This window comes from Podarcis erhardii (genome assembly GCF_964252035.2).
Source record: "Podarcis erhardii genome assembly, chromosome: 2".
NCBI classification, from domain to species: Eukaryota; Metazoa; Chordata; class Lepidosauria; order Squamata; family Lacertidae; genus Podarcis; species Podarcis erhardii.
Window position 1 is genome coordinate 81,302,848 of NC_138498.1, and position 25,721 is coordinate 81,328,568.

General features: G+C 42.0%; 2 protein-coding genes across 3 annotated transcripts in view; one reads left to right on the plus strand and one right to left on the minus strand.

Moving 5' to 3' along the window:
- The window catches only part of PHF2 (PHD finger protein 2), a 115,315-nt gene extending 108,327 nt beyond the window's left edge, over positions 1-6,988 (minus strand). The window contains exon 1 of one of the 2 annotated variants that reach the window (XM_081848839.1): positions 6,033-6,988. In XM_081848839.1, coding sequence (XP_081704965.1) covers positions 6,033-6,130 — 98 coding nt within the window. In that variant the 5' untranslated portion in view covers positions 6,131-6,988. Of the gene's footprint in view, positions 1-4,061; positions 4,693-6,032 lie in introns of those variants that run through there. The other variant, XM_081848840.1, reaches the window with a different exon arrangement.
- Positions 1-25,721, plus strand: part of NINJ1 (ninjurin 1) — a 436,658-nt gene that overhangs the window by 86,492 nt on the left and 324,445 nt on the right. The window lies entirely within an intron of this gene.

The following is a 25,721-nucleotide window of genomic DNA, read 5'->3' on the forward strand; positions in this document are numbered from 1 at the left end:
AAAATATTGAAATATTAAAAAGGTATTTTAAAAGCCAGGTGAAAGGGCTGGCACTGAAATGAACCCAAACAGGAGCCAGGCAGGCCTCTATAGATAGAATATTCCATAGTTGGACTACCACCAACAAAAAGTCTTTTTCCCTAATAGCCATGAGCTCCATCTCCTTTGGTCAGAGCACCTGGAGAAGTGTCTCTGAAGAACTCAAGGTTCAGGTATGCATCAATGGGAAATGGCAACCTTTCAGCTACTATACATTCTTTACTACATTGGCAGAATTGTGTGCACTCTGAGAAACACCCCCCCCCCCTTTTAAAGTATGTTTCTCACTCTTCCGGTACTAGGTCCAAACATTGTTTTGGAGCCAGAAGGCCATACAGTACTTTATTTGCATTTTTTGTTTCTAATAATGTAATTGCCATATCATTTTCATTGACGTGGGTATTCATGCAGCTGGACAACATGCTGCACTCTTGCAACATGTTACATTGCAAGAAGTCAAATGTGAACACTGAACTCTGCTCTACAAAAGTCTTTAAATGTGAACTCAAAAATCACAGTGGAGTTGAAATGAACTACATTTTTCTTACCAATTATTTTTTTAACCTTTAATGTTGTTGCCCTCACATTTTCAGCATTAGCTCTCTGAGCGCAAGAATTTGAAGCACACTTTCACCCTTAAAAATGTGAGATACATACATTTTTAAACATCCTTACAAGGCCTGTGGATTGTGCAGAAGGAACTCTCATTACTGAACAAATTGTCTGCCTTAAGTGTAGACCTGCCCTAACACATCGGAAACAATTGTCTTATTTACCAATCCAGAAACCCATATCCATCCTTATGCAAAACTGGAGCATTTCTGCAAACAGGAAAGCCCTTTCACTGAAGAAGATTTACTGCAAATGCAGCATTTCTCCTCCCTTGAAAGTGAATGGGAGACTTCTTATAGGCAAAGGAGAACCAGCTGGGCATTGGAGCTATCACATCTACATGTTACATTTTTCTAATGAATGTAATACTCTCTCTTTTTGTTTTTAAGAACATGTGTGCACTTAGAGGTTTCTGAAACTCAATGAATATTTAGTCATCAGTCATGCTGAGTCAAGAATGAATTACCTATTGAAGAGTCCATGTTCTTCATTATTGTACATCAGTCTACCATGCTAAGGGTTGCTGAATGAACATTTGATATATGGACAATATTTTGAAAGGATGCAAGAGATATAGAAATAAAACAACCTGACTATGTGTGTAACTTCAAAACCTATTGCTTTCAATCAGACTTAGTCATATTAAACTGCTACAAAATTGACAGACCCTTGAACCCAGAATCTGCATTGGTTATTTGGGGGTTCAGCTGGGTGCTGACAAACTGATTTCAGCTTTGCAAGCCAGTATTAAACCAAAATATAAAACTAAATGCCGTGGACTGTTCTGACATAACCTGGTAAAGAAATGTTCCATCAGAATTGGAAGATTTTAATTTGTTCAAACTGGTAAATTGGAAATGCCAAAGGATAGATTACTTGAAATTTTCAAAATTTTACTGATTTTTTCAAGTGGCTTTTCACCTTTCCTGACCAACACACTGAGACAGACAAGAACCTCTTCATTTACAAGTACTAAGATCACAAATCCACAGGCTCTGAATTGTGTGTCCTAAAAGTCTACACAATTTTCCCTTTGTATTTGTCTGACACTATGATGTTCACACTTCATCCTTGATAGTAGTTTATGAAGTCTATTAACAAGCAAAGCTTAAAATATATATGCATATAGCAACAAATCAAACAGTATTTTCAGAATTAATGTAAACAGAATGCTGAATTCACTTGCAGATCATGTAAAGAATACATTTTGAAAACCTATAATCAAGTATACTTTCAAACAAGTTTTTCATTCATCAGTTAGATTAGTTATAATTGTATGTCACTTTTTTCTTACACACACACAATTTTGATGTTAGCAGCTAATGAAGAACTACTGAAAAGAATATCATTATTTTCTCTGGAGAAAATTTCATTGCATCAGCTTTTTGTCTTCAGATTAGGTTTTACAACTTCCTGTGTTCAGAGTATTATCCTGGCAGCTTCCTATGATAAGTTAAGAGAGCTATAACAACATCCCATCGTTGTTTTTATTTAATATCTTTATGATTTTCAGTTAAACACAAGGGGAAAAACATCTGCCACCACACAATTTCCTTCATATTTATTTATACTGTATATCCTACCCAGACATTCATTTCTCAGTCTTCTTCCACACAAGACTTGTTTAGGATGGACATGCACATTCATTTTCTGCTTATCTATCCAAATACATGCCATTATAGGCCCACACAAGTATAAGGGAAGGAAAGTAAAGTAAGTAGATATTAACAATGATGGGAACAGACCCCCTTTCTGTACAGGTAACCTGGGACTGGTTCAAGCAAACACTCCCCTACATTCCTCTATTTGTGATGGGATTGGACAGAAGACCAGCTAATGTCTTCTCCGTCACACATATGCTTATATGCTCTGTATGTATCCAACCTTCTTGTCCTTACCCCTTAAAAATGGGTTAAAGGGTGGCAGGAAGAGAGGATCAAACATTATATCATGGACACAATATAAAAGTGAGTCACATACTAGGCCGTACACACACACGTGTTATGTCACTTAATGAAATCTGTCAGCAGTTTACATAAAAACAATAAAAATACAACTTTTAATAAAGTCTATCAAAAACTAGAAGAAACTGAGCCAAAAACACAACACAACCGTATACTGCAAATAAAATGGAACAGTACAAAAATAAATAAAATTAAAATAAAGAGTAAGAAACCAGAAAAGCTGGATACATTCAAATTTTTAAGAAGCATTTGAAGGTCTTTACTGTCCCTCCCTCACAAATTACCTTAAGTAATTTTGTAAGGCCGCTGCTATCACTGATAGAAGGCTCACTTGCACGTTGTCACCAAGTAACAATCACTGGCCTTGATGCCCTACTGTTCGTTCAAGGTTTTCATCTTGCAATTGCATAATCAGCCTCCAAACGGATAAGCCAGATTTGTTTATCTTTGTAAAGCAGGGAAAATGCACCATACATAAGAAGAAACATAAGAAGGAACAGATTTTCTCAGGAGGAAAAATGCATTTGTTTGCATTGTATTTTTGTATCTCATTGTTGCTACCTTGAGTGCAAGGAGGTGGGGGTGGGTGAAGGGAATGATAAATGTAGGCAAGTAAAATAATGACCAAAAAAATCATCCTGACCAAACAAATGCCATACCTTTAACCACAGCATATTTATACCTTAAACTTCTACAAACATTTACATGTCTGTGGTTGGTTACCACATACTGTACTCCTCTCACTCTATAACAGTTACCATTTTTTGAGTAAGATCGTGACTTTCCCAGTGAGCTAAAGGGAAAGGATTTGAACTTGGGTTTCCCCCCTCCATCTCAGACATGCCAACCATTACCCCACAACGGCTTTCTAACTATTAAATAAGCTCCAACGTCGATCATATCAAGTTCTTCCCTCTTATCAGTTTTCTGTTGACAGCGATATACTTATTTCTACAGCAGTGGCCTTTTCACAATTCACAGCACACAGTGCTTGACAAAAACATAAGACAGATAAATTAATACAGCCAATTAAAAAAAAAACAAAAGCAAAAGGCAACATCAAGAAAGCAATCGCAAAGTTGTCCTAACTGGTCCTTACTGTTACTTTAGAGCAAACTTCTGTATTCCCCAGTGGGGAGGCAATTCCCCTTGCCCTTGAACCTGAGTAAGCGAGAGGACCAACCTGCCTTTAATACCTTCTCTGATGCTGTCAGGAACCAAGTTGCAAGGGAAGTTCAGTTTCACAAGAGCAGCAAGTCAGAAGGAAAATAAGCAGTCAGAAGCTTTCACATACTCAGGCTGCGAAATTCCTACCCGGAGCTTAAACAACCCAGACAACATTAAACATTTTCAAGTCCTGCGGATCTGCATGAGACAGAGCAGCATGTGAGAACAATTATTTTAAAAACAAAAAACCATTGCTTAATTTTGGCAGCTCATACCCACAGCAAGGAAGCCCAAGACATTTCAATGGCGTTTGATTCTATCTGAGGCATTCTTCAGGTAATATCCACAAGATTTGTTTCTCCCCCCCCCCGCCCCCTATCCTCCCAAAGAGAAGACTGACCTCCGAGGGAATCTGGCTGAAGTCTTTCCCCCTCCTGCCTGCAGCTCCCATTTATTTCATTCTTTCTTTCTTTATGAACGACGCGCCTGCCTCCCGCCTGCTGCCACACAAACCCTCCACGGAGAGACACAAAGATCAGGACCATCAGCTCTGCCATCAGGCAATCAGGACGACTCGGCGCGGAGTGACAATTGCAGACAAGAAGCACCACGGAAGGGGGAGCGAGGGAGGGCTCTTCAGCCTCGCCCTCGACATATCAGATAGATGGACAGAGATATGAGCGGGTGGCCGGGGAAGTTTCCAGCCCCCCCCCGCCCCGTTCAACCTGCGCGTTACATTGTCTCAGATTCCACAACAACTGAGGACGGGGAGAATTGAAACGATCTCCATGTAGCTGAGGAGACGCAGCCAAAGCTGCCACCACCATCCCAGAGATCTGCAGTCAACCCCCGTCCTTTTCCTGCGGATCCCGCCCGCGGCAGGGGGGTGGGGGGTGTATGTGTGCGTGTTTCGAGGAGGCAGATTCATTTCCCACCCCTTAAAATGGAATGTTTTAAAAGAAGAAGTGAGGGGAGGCAGAAGAGGGGCACCCGAAGTGCAGGAGGAGGACGTGGCAGCCGCTGTGGGCGCCTGCCCAGCGCGGCGCTACCTCCCGGCGCCGAGGAGAGGAAGCGTCTCTCCTCCTGCCACGCCCCGGCCTCTCTCTCTCTCTCTCTCTTTGGAGGGTGAGAGCGGGTCCTCCTGGCGTTTCGCTCGCTCCTTCCGCGCCCAGGCAAAAGTGGCGCCAGCAGCTCCGGGCTTCTGCAGCCCGCGCGGCGGGGGATTCCCTTCCTTGGCTGCGCCCGAGTCCACACTGGCCCGCCTGGCCGCTCCTCTCCCGGGGGAAGCCCAGCCCAGCAGCGCGGGCTCGTTCTCCCTCTCTCTCTCTCCCTCAGCCGCCTCGCTCGGGACCCCCGCCACCGCTCGCCCTCTCTCGCCCGCGTGTGAGGGAACACCCCCAGCCCCGGCCGCCCCTCCTTCCCTCAGGAAGACGCGAGGCGACGGGGCCGCCGACAGCGCGGGAGAGCGGGCTCGCCAACCAGCCGGACTCCCGCCCCCCAACACACACACACACCCCCGCCCGGTTCACAGACCTAGGAGCTCCCGCCCGCCCCGTAGGGACCCTTCCTCCTTGGCCAGACGTCGTGTGGAAGCGCTTTCACCGTCCGCCGCCCCCCCCCCCCGCCACCCTCCCCGCCGCCCTCATATCCCTCTCGCGCGCTCTCCATGCCTTCTCTGGAGAAAGTGAGAGCGGGCACCGAGCTTTAAATCTTCGCCTCGGCCACCCGCCCATGAAGACCCCCACAGGGCTGGCGGCGAGCGAGGAACAAAATAACCTCAATAATAAAAACCCCTTCCTCAGCTAGCAGCCAGCCAAGCCCTCCCCTCCCCGAGGAAAGGACAATAGCTCTCCCCCCCCCCCCGCCCCGCTAGTGCCGCCGCCGCCGCCGCCGCCACCCGCAGCCCCTTGACACTAGAGCCCCGATGTGGGGAGGGGGGGAGCCCATTGTGTGCGCCCGGGCTCGACAATTTACAAAACAAAACAACGCACACACATCCACACACAAAATACAAGAGAGGGAAATGGGGAGAGTGGCTCCTCCTCCTCTTCTCCAAAAAGGCCTGTTGGAAAACTGCACGGAGGAGCAGCAGCAGCAGCAGCTCCTGCGAGCCCCGCCACCATCTCTCGCTCGCTCTCGCTCTCTCGTGCCCTAGCGAGCCGAAGAGGCGAAAGGCCCCCGAGCGAGAGGAGGGGGATCTGTGTGCCCCAGAGCAGGGGGGGGGGGGAAGGCCCGATCGCTTTGTGTTACCTGCCGTGAAACCAGTCCTTGCAGGCGTCGCACTCGATCATGAAGCGGGTTACGTCGTAGGGCAGCCTACAGATGCAATAGACGGGCACCGTCGCCATGTTAGCTCCCTTCAAAACAACACTGGACTCCCAAGGCAAGCGAGCTCTGCGTGCGCGTATGCGAGAGAGAGGAGGGAGAGAGAGAGAGAGAGAGAGAGGCAGGCAGAGCCCCGGCAGAGCAGGCGGGCGGGCAGGCAGGCAGGCAGGCAGGCAGGGCGTCTCGCTGCAGCTCCCTCGCCGCTAAGGTAGATCCTCTCCTGATCCTCTCCTCCGCTGCCGAAGGGAAGCCGATCCGCCAGGCCTAGAGACGGCGGGAGAGGTCGCCGAGGATCGGGGCGAGAGAAAAGCCAAAACAAAACCCGGAGATTTCAAGAAGCGATCCTCAAGGGCGAGCTTGCAATGTCAGGAAAAATAACCAAGGGTTCCCGAAAGTTTGGCTGCATGGCTCCTCTGTCTGGCGCGGACTCCAAAGCGCACTGGAAGCTCTCCCTCTTTTTCCCCCCCTCTCTCGATTTTTTTTTTTTTTTTTTTGGTGGTGTTGGTGGTGGTAGTTGTGGTTGCTAAATGATCATTATTCCAAATGTTGGACGAAACGCATTCTATTGCATGCCCCCTGGTGACAGTACAGTACCGAGGCTTTTCATAAACACTCCGAAATGTAGCCCTTTCCTTGTAATGTCCTTACGTCAGCTTGCAACATTGTAATATTTCCTCTGATGGGGCTGGGGAGGGAGGCTGCAGAAAAGGGGAGGCGAATATGTGAAAACTCCCAGGCTTGGCACCGTGCAAAATTGTTGGGTTTTTTTTATTTTTTTGAAGGGAAGAAAGAAAGAAAAAAAGAGCGGGTAGGGGGAGAGGAAGAGAGCCAGTCTCAGAGCTGGAAAATAAACAGGGAGGCGTGCAAAGCGGAGACGATTGAAGGAGGGAGATTTTAAAAAATTACAAACGATTCAGTGAGGGATATTTGGAAGGGGGGCGGTGAAAGAAAGCTCGCGGAAAGGGGAGGAGAGTAAGAGCGAAAGGTTCTTTACAAAAATAAAAAAAATATTACAGAAACTCAGTGGCGTAGCGTGGGTTGTCAGCACCCGGGGCAAGGCAAGTAATTTGCGCCCCTTAACCCGTGGATTTGCGCCCCTTAACCCGTGGATTTGCGCCCCCTAACCCGTGGATTTGCGCCCCCTAACCCGTGGATTTGCGCCCCCTAACCCTACCCCTAACCCCCAGATGTTGCGCCCGGTGCGGCCGGCCCCCCCCCCTGCACCCCCCACGCTACGCCACTGCAGAAACTTTAAAAAATACTATCGGCACATTAGGAGGCTCTCGTCAACCCTTCTCCCAGAATTTTTGGGTTGGAAAGGGGACAGCAGCATCTACAACTAATGTGAGGTGAGGGAATCAGTAGGTCTCCCCCCCCCCAAATGTTTTTAGCTTCCCGTGGCTGCCCAAGGCTGGAAGGAACTTGGGGGTCCGAGTTCAAACTAGAAAGCTCCTAACCCCAGCCCTGTTTTTTCAAGTGATTCTGCAACAGAGGAAGGTATTAAATGGGGTGGGGGGAGCTGGGAGGAATAAACTCGGGCGGGGAAACAGACCCAGCCTTCTTCTAAGGCTACGTACATTTACAACCGAAAGTGCGAGCCTGGTTTTAGAAATAAAAAAAAAGTTAATAAAACTGGAGAGTCGAACAGAGGAAGTGGCGGTTCCGGTTCTTGTCTTTCCGGTGTATGGCGCTCCACGACTTCGCTTTTACGCTGAAAAAATTGAAGAACTTTCTCCGTGCGCTAAATTTCAGAAAGAATCTGTTGTAACTATTGTAAACAGCTCTGTTCTTCAGGAGGCCCCCTTCGATTCAGTCCCAAGTTTCCGGATCAAAAGTTTTTTTAAAAAAATAATAAAAAAAAATCACGTGTCATTTTGCACTTCAGCTTTAATTCACTTCGCTGTTGTAGCCACATGTTTGATTATATTTCAGTTATGGTATTTTTCTGCAGCAGGGAAGGATGGAAGGGGGGAGTCCTAAGCCCCCGTCCCTTAATTCCAAGATTGGGCACGATCCTGATCCTTCCAGGTGGATGTAGCTCATCACTGTGGACTTCCAAGAGCGGACATCTACATGCCCTTGGGAAACTCGACATCAAGGCATAATGAGCGTTCTCCTGCTGCTATCTCATGCCAGCCATGGGGAAGGTTTGGAGTGCCAAGGTCAGAATATTATTACTATGAAAAAATTGCATACCACCTTCGTCAAAAGACCACACAGCTGTTTACAACACAGAACATAATAAACAATATAATGTAAATACACAGTGCAATATCCAGACAGTACGAAAAATTAAGAGCAGTTATATCAGGGTGAGCTCCCGTTGCTCGGTCCCAGCTCCTGCCCACCTAGCAGTTCAAAAGCACGTCAAGTAGATAAATAGTTCCAGTTACAGATAGGTAGCCGTGTTGGTCTGCCATGGTCAAAACAAAATAAAAAAATTTTTCTTTCCAGTAGCACCTTAAAGACCAACTGAGTTAGTTCTAGGTATGAGCTTTCGTGTGCATGCACACTTCTTCAGATACCTGAAGAAGTGTGCATGCACACGAAAGCTCATACCTAGAACTAACTCAGTTGGTCTTTAAGGTGCTACTGGAAAGAAAAAAATTTTTATTTTGTTTTGAAGTAGATAAATAGGTACTGCTCCAGTGGGAAGGTAAATGGCATTTCCGTGCGCTGCTCTGGTTTGCCAGAAGCGGCTAAGTCATGCTGGTCACATCACCCGGAAGCTGTACGCCGGCTCCCTTGGCCAATAAAGCGAGATGAGCGCCGCGACCCCAGAGTCGGCCATGACTGGACCTAACAGTCAGGGGTACCTTTACCTTTATATAGCTAAAGTTCAAATCGTAAGCAATACATAGTAACAGATAACGGTAGTTAATGCAAGCAATACATGCTAGGCAACATATCAAATCCTGCACAATATCCAGGAATATAGTGGTACCTCGGGTTAAGTACTTAATTCATTCCAGAGGTCCGTACTTAACCTGAAGCACCACTTTAGCTAATGGGACCTCCTGCTGCTGCCGCACCGCCAGAGCACAATTTCTGTTCTCATCCTGAAGCAAAGTTCTTAACCCGAGGTACTAATTCTGGGTTAGCGGAGTCTGTAACCTGAAGCGTATGTAACCTGAAGCGTATGTAACCTGAGGTACCACTGTATAATTAAGGCATGAGTTGGTTGCTCTTTCCATGCATGCATTTGTGTGCCTTTTAAAAATAAAACAAAAGATGCTGTCCACAATTTGTGTGCATGCCCACAACTAGACCTCAGGTTTCCCAAACCTGCGGTGGGCAGGGAAGCGCTAAGCGAAGGAAGGTGATTTCTGTCTCAGTGTTTCCCAGCCACACTAGTGGGCCATAGTTGATGGGATGGATGGATTTGAACTGTGTGCAGTTGTCACCTTCCTTCGCTTAGTGCTTCCCTGCCCACCGCAGGTTTGGGAAACCTGAGGTCTAGTTGTGGACCTGCACAAAAATTGTGGACAGCATCTTTTTTCTTTTTTAAGAAAATTGAAATATAAAGTTTCCAGTATAAAAATTTTGCACAAAAGTGTAGCTAAAATAATGTATGTGTTGCTTCAAATCAGGAAACCTGAGGTGTTGGTGGGTGCCTGCAAATATAAATATTTTTAAAAAAAACCACAAGCTTTCCAGTATTCAAGATTTGCACAGTTAAATGAATTAATAAATAAATTGTGTGTCCTCCAGGCCTAAGATTTGGAGTCACTCACATGACAGACTGCCATTTCTTTCCCTTCCTTTTTGCTTTCCTGTCTCCTGTACCTGATAGGGTAAGTTTTTCGTTTGTTTTTTGTTTATTAATGCAGCTGATTTGTGTAAGAGCTGTTCTGTGCAAAATAGCTGTTATTGAAAACAAAACTACCAAGAACATGTAATCAGTAACCACCGGTAGAAAAAGACAGGTTGGGGTGCAGCAATAGATGGCACCCAGCAAAATGTCACCATACTGTACATGTAAAAATACTCATCCTCTCAATGTGCTTCAGTATGTCCACAGTTGAGTGACATGTGATGTTATATATAGGTTTATTTCCCCTTATTGGGTTATCCATCGATTAGGAAAACCTGAATTTAGTGGGGGGGGGGGAGTTCAGGCTGCTACTTGGGTGACATTGTGGAACATGATGTCATTTGTGGAAACCGCTAACTAAAGGAATACAGTAAATGAAAAAGAGACACAAGCCGTCTCAAGTCCACATTAAACTCCCGTGTGAATGAGCGCTAAGACTTGGAAGACCCTGGTCCTGATTTCCATTCTGCTTGAAGTTCCCTGAGTGACTCTTTCTTAGCCTGACCTACCTCACAAGATTGCTGTGAAGATAAACTGGATTGGGGCATGACACCAGGTACATAGCCTTGAGCTTCCTGGAGAAAAAGCAGGAGATAAATGTAATAAAGCTATACTTCATCTGAATGTGGAAGGCTTATTTTTAATGATAGTTGTCACTGATTGCAGAACATTGTTATTATTATTAATTTTTCAGCTTGTACTGCAAGAATGAGCATCTGACTATAAATTACTAAAAAACAAAACAAAAAAATTCCTTCCAGTAGCACCTTAAAGACCAACTAAGTCAGTTCTTGGTATGAGTGTGTATCTGAAGAAGTGTGCATGCACACGAAAGCTCATACCAAGAACTGACTTAGTTGGTCTTTAAGGTGCTACTGGAAGGAATTTTTTTGTTTTGACTATGGCAGACCAACACGGCTACCTATCTGTAAAAAACAAAAGTTATGATATTTGGCAAATCTAAGAAAACTTACAATTGGTCACTCAATAGAAATACACTGGAGCAAGTATTCTCATTGAAGTATCTCTGTGTGGTCTTTCAGTGGATAGGAAAATGGTCTGCACAGGTTCAATCAAGCACCCTATTAGCTGGTAGAGCTTTAAATGGACTACCACGATTCCACCTTACAAAAGGGGGCAACTTGGTGCAGCCCACTTTAAAAGAAGAAGAGTCTGGATTTGATCTCAAAGCGGCTAACATTCTCCTTTCCTTTCCTCCCCCACAACAAACACTCTGTGAGGTGAGTGGGGCTGAGAGACTTCAAAGAAGTGTGACTGGCCCAAGGTCACCCAGCAGCTGCATGTGGAGGAGCGGAGACTTGAACCCAGTTCCCCAGATTACGAGACTACCGCTCTTAACCACTACACCACACTGGCTCTCTTTAGAACTTTATAAGACCAGGGTGTTGCCCAAGTTGTTATATGGAACACCACTGTGGGCCATGACCAATTTAGACTCACTGGAGAGAGCGCAATATTTTTTTGTGCAGACTGCCAGTCCCTACCTCTACAAAAATAGCACAGCTCCATGTGTAACTGGGTGTGATGCCCATTAAAGCCAAGGTCTAGCTCTGCTTTTTTTGGTTAAAAACTATTTTTAAGCATGTGTGAGAATCCCTCATGACATTTTTGGAAGACATGACCCCAAACTCACGGAAACATGAAATGCAATCTGCTGCCATGAGGTTGGGACTTTCTGCCTCCTTTCTTGTGACGCAGAGTTTTGAGAGAGCTAAAGAATTAATACTCCAAAGGCTTAAAGACACTGAGATGCAATCACAAACTGCTGAGATCAAGATCTTCCAATCAAACAAATTGTATGCTTTTTTTATTCCATTGTATCCATCCCTGCCAAGATATCTGGTAGATTTGCCAAATGTTAAAATGAGAGTAGTAGCCTTTACTCAGGCAAGACTAAATGCCCTTGTGTTAGCAGATTGGACAGGCCGACATAAAGGAGTTCCTAAGAAGGATAGAGTTTGTGTGTGCAACTCTCTGTCTATAGAAGACATAACTCATGTACTCCTCCAATGCCCTTTTTATAATGATCTTAGAAACAATTACATCCATCTCTTGCAAAGACCCGTTTGTTGCTGTCTGATGTGGAGAGGTATATATCCTATTGAACATCCAATTTTATTGCAAAGGCTTTACAAATTTGTGTAATACAACTTAAAGAGGGAATAGAAAAATATTTATCCTGTAAAGGTCAGGGAATACAAATGTCAACTACTATTCGTAGCTATATTCTTCTTATTATGTTCATGTGTGCAATAGCTATTCACTAGACACAATAAATTGAACTGAACTTAATTATTATGGAATGTAATAGATGTACCCTATTTCAAATTTAAATTGTGATCTGGTGCAGGGTAGGTCTGCCATACATCTGGGTTTTCCTGGACACTTCCGGGAATCACTCAGAAAAATGGCATCTGGGTGGATTTTTGCTGAATCAGTGGAATGTCTGGGAAAACCGGATTTTAACTTTTGGGAATATGGCAACCCTAGTACAGGGGTTCTCATACTATGGCCAGTGGAGCACCAGTGGTCTACAAACCATTGCATGTTTGTGAAGAACACTTACAATTTGAATTCTGTAGTATTCTACGGAATTCAAATTGTACTACAATAAAATACAAAAGAAGTCAAGCTAGGGTTGCCATATGTCATTCTGTAGTCAGAGGCAAAGCTCAACTTTTCTGTCTGGATTTTCACTGTTTGAAATATGGCAGCCCTAAAGAAGCAATAAAAATACAATAAAATAATACTATCTAGCTCATTACATTACAATTGCCACAACAGGCAGAAAAAAATTGAATGGTCCACCAAGACCCTAAGCAATTTTCAAGTGGTCCATGGGGGGGAATGGTTTGAGAACCACGGATCTAGTGACTATTTTTGTCTATACCAATTAACATGTTTCTGCCCAATGTTAGGCAATCAAATCATGATACAAAGAGTTGTTAAGGCATTCCTATTCAGTGTAATATGAGAATTTTCATCCAGATGTAAACACAACTATAGTTATAAGGACAAGCAATTACATAAGTGTAAGGATGGGTGACTTTGCATACATATACATGCAATGATAGATGCAAACATATACCTATGCACATGTAGTGATTGCATAATACATCTATAGAAATACCTGAAAACGTATTTACAACTGAAAGTGTAAGAAACATATTTAGTTGCCTATATTGCAGCTAGAACAGAATTCTAGTTTTCATAGCATTTCAAGAGCATTACAACCTGAAGGTTGGCTTTATTTACTTATTTATTCCTACATTTCAGTACCACTAAGAAAGCAGCAACCCCAAATCAGTGTGGTATACATAAAGTCAATATAAAATCAAAAGTTAAAATATAAAAAAATAAAACTGGGTCACAAGGTAAGCTTGTGTAAATAAAAAAAAGTTGTAGGATTGTTTTGGTGCCTAACTAATGATAGCTGTTGCAGTGGTTGCAATAAATGTATATGGCACAAAGTGTGGGGACCAAGGAAAGGGCCTTTTCATGTGTGTGTGTGGGGGGGGGGGGTCCTTGTACATAGAGCTGCCTCCGTTTCTTATATATTTCTTTGTTAAATTTAAATACAACCCATAAATAGTGGGGGGGGGTATTTAAAACAGTGGAGAAAAGATAAAGAAAAAAGGGTATAGTACAGTTAGCAATTACAATTTTTAACTTACTGTATTCTGTATAACTGAGTTCCATTTCTTTATTGTATTAACTGGCTAGTTAACAAAAATCTTTTTCATCAGGTGATGAAACAGAAGGAGATGAAGAGAGACCTGCCTGAAGAAGGAAAGCCCTGACTGCTGATGCTTCTGTTAGTAGGTTTTTTTAAAGCGATTTGTTGTGTACTTTAACAATTGTATTATTTTATGTATTAAGTATTTTTAAAATCTATTTGCCCTGTGGCTTGTAAATAAATAAGTTAATACATAAATACAGTGGTGCCCCGCAAGTCGAATGCCTCGCAAGACGAAAAACCCGGCAGACGAAAGGGTTTTCCGTTTTTCGAGGCGCTTCGCAAGACAAATTTCCCTATGGGCTTGCTTCGCAAGACGAAAATGTCTTGCGAGTCTTGCGATTTTTTCCGCTTCCCCCCCCTTTTTCTAAGCCGCTAAGCCGCTAATAGCCGCTTTGCCGCTAAGCCGCTAATAGCCGCTAAGCCGCTAATAGCCGCTAAGCCGCTAATAGCGCTAATCCGCTAAGCCCCTAATAGGGTTGCTTCGCAAGACGAAAAAACCGCAAGACGAAGAGACTCGCGGAACGGATTCTTTTCGTCTTGCAAGGCACCACTGTACATAAATAAATGCATATGTAAATAAAAAAGTGTTATTTGTTGCATTGGACTGTAACCCTCATTCCTTATCCACTTGGGATTTGCCTCTGCATTAGCTTTGGTGAAGCAAAAACCATGTACGGTCTGTTTATTTTCAGGACCTTTTGACTTGCATATATGCAATCTGCTCATCTTGTTCCTCAGGTATTTCTTATGATGATACTTTTCAGCTAGCTGCTTGTTTTAGGAATAATTTGAGTTATACTGTAGGTAGTTAAATATCAAAGGGCTTTTACTCTGGACAGATTTAATGTGTTTGCCTTCTGATGGTTGATTACCTCCTTGTTCTCAAAGCCACTGATAAAACATGTGGCCACTACCAATGGGATTTTATCTCCCAGCAAGTATTTTATTGTAACATTGAGCTAACCTTCCTGGTAGTTTGGCTGGTAAAGGGGTATCATTTTCTGACACGCTCCAGTGTAAAAATTATAAAATAAAAGAGCATGTCATTATGAGGACAAACCCCACCATATCTGCCCCAAAAGCAATCGAGAAGGCAAACACATTAAATCTTTTGGAGTGCTCCTTAGTTCATTGGTCATCTTGTTTATACATATATCTGAGCTGATGGCATTTGTATTATACCTTATTTTGTATTTTGCCCTGTACTTAAAATTATGTTGCATTGTATGGTTTTATTTTTGGTCTTATTTCTGGTCTGTTGACCATAGTAAATTGATGGGGATGATAGAAAAAAAACATGCTTTAAGCTGGTTTCTAAAACTAGACGCAAAGGATGCCTGCCCAGTATACAAGGGCAACAGATTCCACAATATAGGTGTTATTGCGCTGAGTGCCCTGTTCTCTGTGGCCACCAGACAGATGTTCTAAACTCCCGCAGCCTTTCTCAACCTGTGGGTCCCCAGATGTTTTGAGACTACAACTCCCATCACCCCTAGCTAGCAAGGCCAGAGCTCAGGGATGATGGGAGTTGTAGTCCAACAACATCTGGGGACCCACAGGTTGAGAACCACTAAAGGAAAGTCAGCAATCCTTCTCCAGCAGATCTCAAGTAACGGGCTGAAATATATGGAGAAAGGAGGCCCTTTGGGTAGGCTGGTCCCAACTTGCTTAGGAATGTATAAACTAACACTAACGTATTAAGTGTGTGCTGGTTTTTCATCAATGATGCCACCATGCTATCAGTAACCAGCTTTGGTAAATAGCTGGGCTGCTGCCTTTTGCACCACCTGCAGCTTCCAGATCAGCTTTCAGGGTAGCCCTACGCAGATTGCTTTGTGATAATGTGATTGAGTGTTATCAATGCCTGAACCATTTTGGCTCAGCTACCTCTGTCCAGGAATGGCTGCAGCTGTTGCACCAGCCATAGCTAGTAAAAAGGTGCTCTATTAGGGTTGCCATACATCTGGAATTTCCCGGACAAATCTAGAATAGTGCAGTCAGCAACAGATGTCCAGACCAGACGTATGGCAGCCCATGTTGGCAGTGCCATTTTTGCCAAATTTCCATTAAAAATAGCTCAGAAATGGCATTTTTTTGGTGATTTTGCCAAAAAAAACAAAACCCCTCAACAACTTTGGGCAAAACTAAAAAAAGTTCAACAACTTTTCTGTCCAGTTTTTCACTGTTTGAAATATGCCAACCTTAGTTCTACTCACTGATACCCAGGAGATCCAGAAAAGAAAGTAACAAAAGACTACGTTTTGCTACCTAGAGCTCCCAACCAGGCCTGGTTTAAAGCAATTGGAAGCCCTGGGCTAGGAGACCCTGGGAGGCCTAAACTTAATAGCATATGATCATGAGAAATGGAACCTCGTTCTCTTCTTTGTCTACTCAATCAAAGTAGAGCATTGCAGAAATTTTAGCATTGATAAAAAGATTGTTTATAAATTTATAACCTTAAATAAGGTTACAAAAGTATGGAATTAATGAAGATATCCACACAGAACATTCATAGGGGAATCATAGCTATGTTATAACATTACACTATATAGAAAATCAGAGCAATTTCATTTGACCTCTTTTGGATGCAAACTTATCAATTGTATCATTAAAATCAGTAAGTCACAGTTTTATCATTTTCTATGCGTGAAATGCTTAGATCACACGACCAATCCTAGCACATTGTTGACCGTAGAACATTCTTTATCCTTTTTAGTCTATAAAATTATATTTTGCCATGACAGTTTGTAACCATTAAACACAGGAGCAATCTGATAATTGTTTCCACATTTGGAACAGCTGTCCAAATTTTCTCCGGAAATAATATTTGACACATATCTAGGTGGCTGAAATTTGTTTTTTCAGGGTGAGCTTGTTTGATGTACAGGTGGAAGTGCAAGAATTCATCAACTAGACTAAGGTCAACATCCTATGGACACATTAACATCTCAACATCATTGTGAATCTCTTCTCTGCTTGCTTGCAGGTTCACCATAAGTGAAAAATTGCCAGCTATACTCCTGTACACTGTTGCTCCTCTGTCTAGGTTGGCTTCAAGAGCATCCATGACAGGGATAAAGAATTTTCCCTAAACTTGTCTCTTGCAGAAAGTTCGTCCAAGGTTTCGGGTGCTGTCCCATCATTTTTTATTTTTTTATTCTTTGTATTCTTTTGACAGTTTTATACCGGACATCTGGTAGAGTAAATTTGGCTTGCTGTTAAATTTCATCAAAATTAGCCCAAGTGTTTGATACAAACTGTAACAGTGAACTGTAAATATTTGCACATGTGCTCAAATGAAATTTGTGAAGTTTGGAGTGTTTTGCTAACTTTATGAAATTGTTCTAGCAAATGTGTCCAAAGATGAAGCATGAAAATGAATTCAAATTCTTCCATTTTCTAAAGGAAATTTTAGCCTGTTGGCTATTATCACCTTTTTTAGTTTCATCACAGTAAATACAACCCAGGGCTTCAACAATGTAAGCATTACTTCCACTAATAGCTGCAGTAGCTTTGGCAAGAGCCTCCCATCTTATGTCTGGTAAATCTTTAGGGTCAAGAGGCAAGATTTTTTTAACACTGCCCATCTTTTTGTAGAAGCTCAGAAAAATAAAAATAAAGCTCATTTATTGTGGCAAAAAAAATATCACTGTATCCAGGCATGAAAGGACGAGTCAACTGTGGTTCGTCCAACTAATGTGGAATGTAGTCTGTGAAACCTTATAGCATAACAAAAATTGATAGTCTTTAAGGTGACACAAAACTCTTTGTTGCTGTTGCAAGTAATCTACATGAGATGTTATCAGAGCATGAATGACAGCAGGAAAAATCTCAATCAGTGACAAGAGGATGCAGCCTGCTGAACAAGTGTTTAACAAATTTTGATAACGATAGTCATAATGTCAGCAGCCTCAACTGTTGTCCTCCTGCAGTCAAATGCTGGTGAATGGTTAGCGAATGAATGGCTTGAGAGACAGTGCCACCTAATCGCTCTTTGATTCCTCATGTCTCAGCCCCGCTTTTTTCATTTGTGGTGCTGGCTCCCCATGACGACCGCATTTGGTGATTCACTTGTTGATGTTAGTCATTCAATCAATACTGACTTATCACAGCTCAAAATTGCCCAAGACATTTTGCCGCCTGAGGCAAAGGACAAGATCCCAGCACCACCTCACCTTCCATGTAGAGACTGGACTAGCAGTTGAATCTTACTTCAATCCAGGCCACAGGATAATGTGCCCATGTGCACCTGAGTGCAGTAGGCTAGGTTAAGGGGTGCATGACAAGCCTGTGGCTTAGTGTGCTTTTAATATGCGTTTTAAACTGGTTATACCGTCTCTGTTATAAGGGAAAGTTGTTTTCTGTCTTTCATTGATTAATATTGTCTTGTTTGTAAGGCATCCAGAGACTATTTTTTTTAAAAGGTGGTCACATAAATTTAATAAATGGCATGAACACACCATATTTTAGTGCCTGGTGTTCTGTTCTTCTCTGCTTGCTCCACCTTTCATTGTGCATTCTGCATACATCCTGATCTTTTACATGTTTAATTGGGATGAAGTCCTATTTTGTTCACTGGGAATTTCTTCGAGTAAGTGAGCATAGACTTGCATCTTTAATGGGTTATTTCATGGTTTGTGGCAAACCATAATTTGCCATTCCGCCCAAACTGGGAAACCGTGGTTTGCACTAGCCTTCCAGACCAGATTCACATTCATTATCTCAATAACCTTTATGGTTTTGTGTACTTCAGTATTACCATCTCTGGGTGAAAAGGCCTGAGAGACAACAGCTACTTAATTAGCAGGGTTAGGGCAAGATTTAAACCAGTTTATATATCACAGTCTTAATACTACAGTAGCTCCCCAAAGTACCTACTATTTAGGTCTTTCTAGATGATGTTTTACATCTCCTTTTTAGTATATCCAGGTGATGTCATAAGTACCTAGTCTATGTATTCCTAGGAAATTGGATTTGCCCTCTATTTAAATCAGAATTCTAGTATTCCACTTATTCATATAATATTGAGTAGATAAAATGCTAAAATATAATATAATAAATATAATACAGTGGTACCTCGGGTTACATACGCTTCAAGTTACATACGTTTCAGGTTACTGACTTTGCTAACCCAGAAATAGTATCTCAGATTAAGAACTTTGCTTCAGGATGAGAACAGAAATCGTGCAGCAGCAGCAGCAGCGGAAGGCCCCATTGGCTAAAGTGGTGCTTCAGGTTAAGAACAGTTTCAGGTTAAGTACGGACCTCCGGAATGAATTAAGTACTTAACCTGAGGTACCACTGTATAATATAATATAATATAATATAATATAATATAATATAATATAATATAATATAATATAATATAATATAATATAATATAATTAATATAATATAATATAATAATGCTAAAATATTGTATTATATTCATATAATATTGAGTAGATAAAATGCTGCAGCTGCCATAAGGAAAACACAGAGACACCAATAAGGAAATACCTATCATAACCTTTTAAAATCTTCAAGCATGAAACAGGTAGAACCACTTCAGAGTGATCCCATAAATATGAACTATGTCTCATGTCATCAACAACTCCTGATCAATGACATCAAATGCTGCTGGAAGATGGAACAGGATCAATAAGGTACAGTTGCCTCCATCAATTTCTGCGGGAAGATAATTGATAAAAGCAACAAATGCAATCTGAATGCCATGCATACCTACGTTGTAAACTAGGCTGGCAAATGTCCAGAAGCTGAGAGCATCAAAGTGATCCTGAAGCTCTAGGGAGGAAGGCTAGAGGCAAATGGTAGAAATAGATAGGGAATCAACATCACTGGAGTTTTGAGCAGGTGCTGAACAGAGCTGCTCAACGCTACCAAGCCGTAGAGAGCAGCCACCACCAGCCCTGTAGTTCAAAACATCTGGAGGGCACTAAAACATCTTTAGTCCAAAGCATCGGAATAGGGGCATACCAGAATGTCCTCTGACAAAAAAGTACTGGAATAAGGGAATTGGGGTAGGGAGAGTTGGCTGCAGCAGAAGGGATTGCTAGAATCCAAGAAGGTTGCCTTTTGCGAGCAGGAGTGCCTTTCTGCAAGCCACCTTCAGATCCAGAAATGCTGGTATTTAGTGAGTTACTTCCTTTAAAGCAAAAGTGGGGAACCTGTTTTGATCTATAAAGCCTTAAATGGCTCAGGACCGCAATACCTCAAGGACCACCTCTTTCCATATGAACCCACCCATGAGATCACCTTCTGAGGCCCTCCTTCGTGTGCCTCCTCCACGTGAGGTCCGGAGGGTGGCAACATGAGAACAGGCCTTTTCTGCAGTGGCTCCCCATCTGTGGAATGCTCTACCCAGGGAAGTTCGCCTGGTGCCTTCATTATACACTTTTAGGTGCCGGACAAAAACATTCCTTTTTAACCAGGCCTTTGGTTGATCCGATTTACATCCTATGCACTTTTAAAATGTGTTTTGGGGGGGTGGGAGTATTAGGTTGCTGTTTTTATTTTTATTAGGTATTTTGTGGTTTTATATCTTGATTTTATTCTGTGAACCGCCCTGAGACCCCTGGGTGGTATATAAATTCAATTAACAACAACAACAACAACAACAACAACAACAACAACCACCTGTGGTCCTCCAGATGTTACTAGACTACAACTTCTTTCTTCCCTGACTGTTATGTACTGAGTTGAATAGTATCCAAATTGCAGCAGTCTGATTGGTCCTAGAACAATAGGATCCAGAATGCAGCAGTTTGATTGGTCCGCAGGAGCCACCCAATCCAACTCCAGGTGGAAGTGAATCCACAACCTGATTGGCCTACAGGAGAATCCCAGAATTAGCCAATTACGTGGGGCCCATTGTGTAAATAATGTATATATAGCAGACATTTCGGGGGAACTTCCATTCCTCACTACTATGAGCTGAATAAAGAGCATGAAATCCACACTCGACTCTGAGTATATTTCACTGACCATTGTCCATGCTGGACTCCAACAACCTCTGCAGGGCCACAGATTTCTTTGGGTTGTATCCAGTGCTGGCAGACTCACAGAAGTTAACAGACAGGGGCAAATCAAGGCGTTTCAGCACCCAAGGCGAAACACCCTGCTGCTGCCCCAGTAATGGAAGGGCAAACTTGGGAGAGGGGATCCGGAAAGGATCCCTCCCACCCCGGCTGGATGGTATGATGGGGCTTTCCTTCTAACTTTATGCAAATATATGCAGCATTTTTTACACAAGCAGTTTATCTTAATGTAGTTCATTGCTTGATATTATTTTAATAAATGTTTTTCTAAGGTTTTTGTAATGGCTAAACAATAAAAAAACAAATTCCAGCTAGGAAAGGGTCTGGAACAAAGAGGTGTCATTTAGTGACAAACTCTCATTCCATGTTTCACACCATATTTACTTATTCCTCAGGAAAACCTCTGCTTCTGACCAGTTGATGAATTCTATATACTGAATCGCTTCCGTTACAAACCATCTAATGGGTCGATGTATTGTGTACAAGATGTGTGTGACCACTTGACATGTATCAGTAGTATTTTATAGTTATTAGAATCCAATTTCTTGTGATGTCAAACCTGGGTGGCCCAGTACCTAATAGTTTGAAAATGAAACAGAAATAAGATAGTGGTTTCTTCATACTCAGGAGAATTCCCCTGGTATGCCGAAGTATATTAGTTTTAAAATTAAAAAGGAAAATATTTTTAAATGTCCCAAATGACCTGACCTGTGAGCTTCTGAGACCTGTGGAATGTCATGGACTGGGGGGGGGGGACACAGGGGAGTGGGATCAAAAGAGAATTGTTTGAACAGCTAACACCTTAGTATCTTATGAGGTTTAACATTTACTGTCTCAACAAGTAGGTTTTAGGTGGGGAAAAGGATAACAACACTTCCTTTCCCATTTTCCAGGCTGTACCTTACAACCTTGCCAGCGGAAGGGGGAACCACTTAGAGCTAGTTGGACTGGGGTTGAAACCCAGAATTCTTTGAAACCTTTAGAGAATTTTCCCTAATGTCAGCAGATAAAAGTCTTCCGGAGAAGAACCAAGCAGGTCACTAGGGGCATATATTAACCTTCAAAGAGTAATTATCTAACTATGTCATTTCTAGTTACAGATAGGTAGCCGTGTTGGTCTGCCATAGTCAAAACAAAACAAATTCCTTCCAGTAGCACCTTAAAGACCAACTAAGTCAGTTCTTGGTATGAGCTTTCGTGTGCATGCACACTTGGTATCTGAAGAAGTGTGCATGCACACGAAAGCTCATACCAAGAACTGACTTAGTTGGTCTTTAAGGTGCTACTGGAAGGAATTTGTTTTGTTTTGACTATGTCATTTCTGTCATTTTCATACCACTTATATTGGGATTATATAGGGATACGGGTGGCGCTGTGGTCTAAACCACTGACTTGCCAATCAGAAGGTTGGCGGTTCGAATCCCCATGACGGGGTGAGCTCCCGTTGCTTGGTCCCAACTCCTGCCAACCTAGCAGTTTGAAAGCACGTCAGTGCAAGCAGATAAATAGGTACCACTGTGGTGGGAAAGTAAACAGCGTTTATGTGCGCTCTGGTTTCTGTCACGGTGTTTTGTTGTGCCATAAGCAGTTTAGTCATGCTGGCCACATGACCCAGAAAGTTGTGTGTGGACAAATGCCGGCTCCCTTGGCCTGAAAGTGAAATGAGTCCCACAAACCCATAGTCGCCTTTGACTGGACTTAACCATCCAGGGGTCCTTTAACTGTTCTACCTATTGGGATTATTTTAAATCAGTGCAAAATATCAGATCCATGTGTCCTGCCCCAAACATGGTAGAAATTAACACTTGGAATCTGCATAATATTAATAATATTCCTCAGAATAGTAATATTTAACACCAGAACCTCCTAGATCAGTGATGCCCAAACTTTCGTTCCCCATGGACCTCTGGAAAATTGCTGAGGGTCTTGGTGGACCACTTACTACGGTAATTCTTCTGCCTTTGGTAGCAATTGTAATGTGCTGTGCTAGATGTATGATTTTAATTTTATTTTTTACAGATCTGCTTAGGACCACCTGAATGAAGCCTGCTGACCACAGTTTGGGAACCCCTGACCTAGGTTAACCCAGGACAAATGTAAATAAAAAGCCAAATGGTGCCAGCTGGTGGAATTGTTGACACAGTTGTGTAGGAGATAACATGAAAACACTTCTTAAAGAGAGTTTTCACACCAAATTCCTCTTTTTGCAGAAGATGAGGCCTTTTTAAATTAACAAACTTGCTGCCTCAAAAGAAGCTATTGCTTCAGGGGCTTAATAAATATTTTAAGCATAACATTTTTTGTTGCAAATAATTTACAAGCACTATCCTAAAGCATGCATGTGCTATATATATATAACAGTTTTCATTTTTAAAAATAACTCTTCTAAGGAACTGTTTATTGTAAAAGGGTATAAGCTAGTTTGATATCAGATGTTTCATGCATAATTTGTTTGATGACGTTGTAATTTAAAAAATAACAACCTTTATTTATCTGGAGAAGCCTTTAGTAAGTTTCATTTAGGGCTGTCAATCTGTTAAATAAATCTTAAGACAAGTTAATCATATTATCAATTAATTGATTAAGTTTGTACAAAATTGCATATGAGAAAAACAATTATTATAAATAAGAAAACATGCTTTAGTTTGTGATTAATAAATATTTTAAATAAAATAAAATATTTTCAATCACCCTTTTCCAAAAGATTCTAGGGCAGTGTACAAATTTCATCTTTACATTAAGCAGGCATTTGCCAAAGAAGGCATCATCGTAGTAGAACCAGTCTTATTTCTCTGCCATACAGGAAGGAAGGCCTCTCTTAGGAATGTGTTTGCAATGTGCATTTTAAAGAACCATTTATATTAAAAATTAAAAATCTGCTTCCTAAGTAGTGGTGATTCCCCCCCCCCCCTTTCTTCACCTTTCCAAGCTCTACAATAACCTTTCTGAGGTGTGGAGACCAGAATGGTACATGGTATTCCAAGTGTAAGTCACAGCATAGATTGTGCCGTGATGACATTGTGATATTGTGATGACATTGTGATATTGGCATTTTTTTTCAAACCCTTTCCTAATGATCCCCAATATGAATTTTGACTTTTCCACAGCTATGGCACAGTGACCCAATATTTTAATGAAGCTACCCACCACAGGTGGTATCAATGGTTAGTTATGCCATTCTCATTCAGAATGTGAGTCAGAAAGCTTGCTTAACTGCTAGAAGTAAATTAAGCAGAGAATTTACAGCCCAGCTGCTCTGCATACAGAAAGTCCCATATTTAACCCCCAGCATCTACCGCAGAGCTTTTCAAACTGTGTGTCGCAACACGTGTGTTGGCTGGAGTGTGTAAATGTGACACGCGTATGCCCCCCACATTCCTCACGGGGCTGGAAAGAGGTTAGTTTAACCTCCGGTTTGCTAGTAAAACTGAAGTACCGTGTCATGAAATGATGCATGACTAAAAAGTGTGTCACCAACACAAAAAGTTTGGAAAGCGATGATCTACAGGTAGGACTGGCAGAAACCTCTGCTATAAGCCTGCAGAGCCGCTGCCAATCAGCATAGACAATACTGAGCTAGATGGACCAATGGCCTAACTCAATATAAGGCAGCTTCCTATGTTCCTCTGTAAATATTTTTTTTTTTTAATAATTTTTATTAATTTTCATAAAACAAAAAACACACAAATAAACAAACAATACATGACTTCCCCATGCCTCCCCTTCACTGCACCCCTGTTTCAAAAAGTTTTTAGCAATCCTTCATTCCTTTTCAAAATTTGATTTCCCTCCAAATTTTCTTAACTTAAATATTTACAGCTATAGTTCTCTGTTTCTTAACCCTATGTTCCTCTGTAAATAGACTATAATCAATCTGAAGTCCTCTGTTCACTGGTAATGATTCAGTCGATAATATTCAAGTAAGAATCACCTCACAATGCAAATAAGTGAGGTGAAAATTTAACATGACACATGAAGAATTGGAAGTTTGCTAGGACCATTTTTTCACAACGATGGAGGCAATCTTTTGTCATAATATCTCTCCAAGTGATTTCTGTAATCAACATTAGCTTAGTCATGCTACTGTAGTAAATACAAACACTCCCAGTATAAAGGAACAATTGATTCCGAAATGTTAATGTTATTGCTCAGCCGGCATTAATAAGTCGGCATCACCAGTTTGTCATTGGCCCTTTGAGAAGTATGATTTTCACACTGTGATTCCAAGAAGAGTTTCACAAAGGAAAGCATAGACTCCATTAATTGGCTGTGTCTGGGAATGACACTCATACTCTCTAACAATCACTTGCAATTACATGAACTGTACTTACAAAAGCCGGGCTGCTCTAGTTCACTTACTGTTTTATATGCAACTTCTTTTTATCTGATAAATTTTACCTTGCTATTAATTATGGTGCACATGCCGACTGCTAAATAGACTAAGAGAAGGATTGTGTGTATAAAAGAAATGTTTTTTCACTCTTTCATAAATAAACCCTTTGGGAACCACTGCTAAGTGGCAACTATAAAGATGAAGAGACCTTTGACACCTTACAGAATAATTTATTGCAACTCTTTGACATTGCTTTCTGTACTTCCTGCTTCGGGTAATGCTAGGTGGTCCTCTTCAGTTCCTCAAGCAAATGAACTACCTCTAACTCACAGTAAAGAACACAAAGAAAAGAAAAAGAGGCTTGCTGGATCAGACCAAAGGCCCATCTTAGTCCAACAGGTTATCCCAGCGGCCAACCAGATGCCTCTGCAAAGCCCACTGGAAGGACATGAGTCACCTCAACATGATCTCCAACAACTGGTATTCAGAGGCACGTGAAGACCGGAGGTAATATAACCTTAATCCTCCATGAATTTGTCTAACTGTTTTTAAAGTTGTTCAGGTTGGTAGTCATCACAGCATCTGTGGTAGTGAATTTCATAGTTTAACTATGAGCTGTGTAAAGATGTGCAGCGTCTTGTCCATCCCAAATCTGCTATCATTTTGCTTC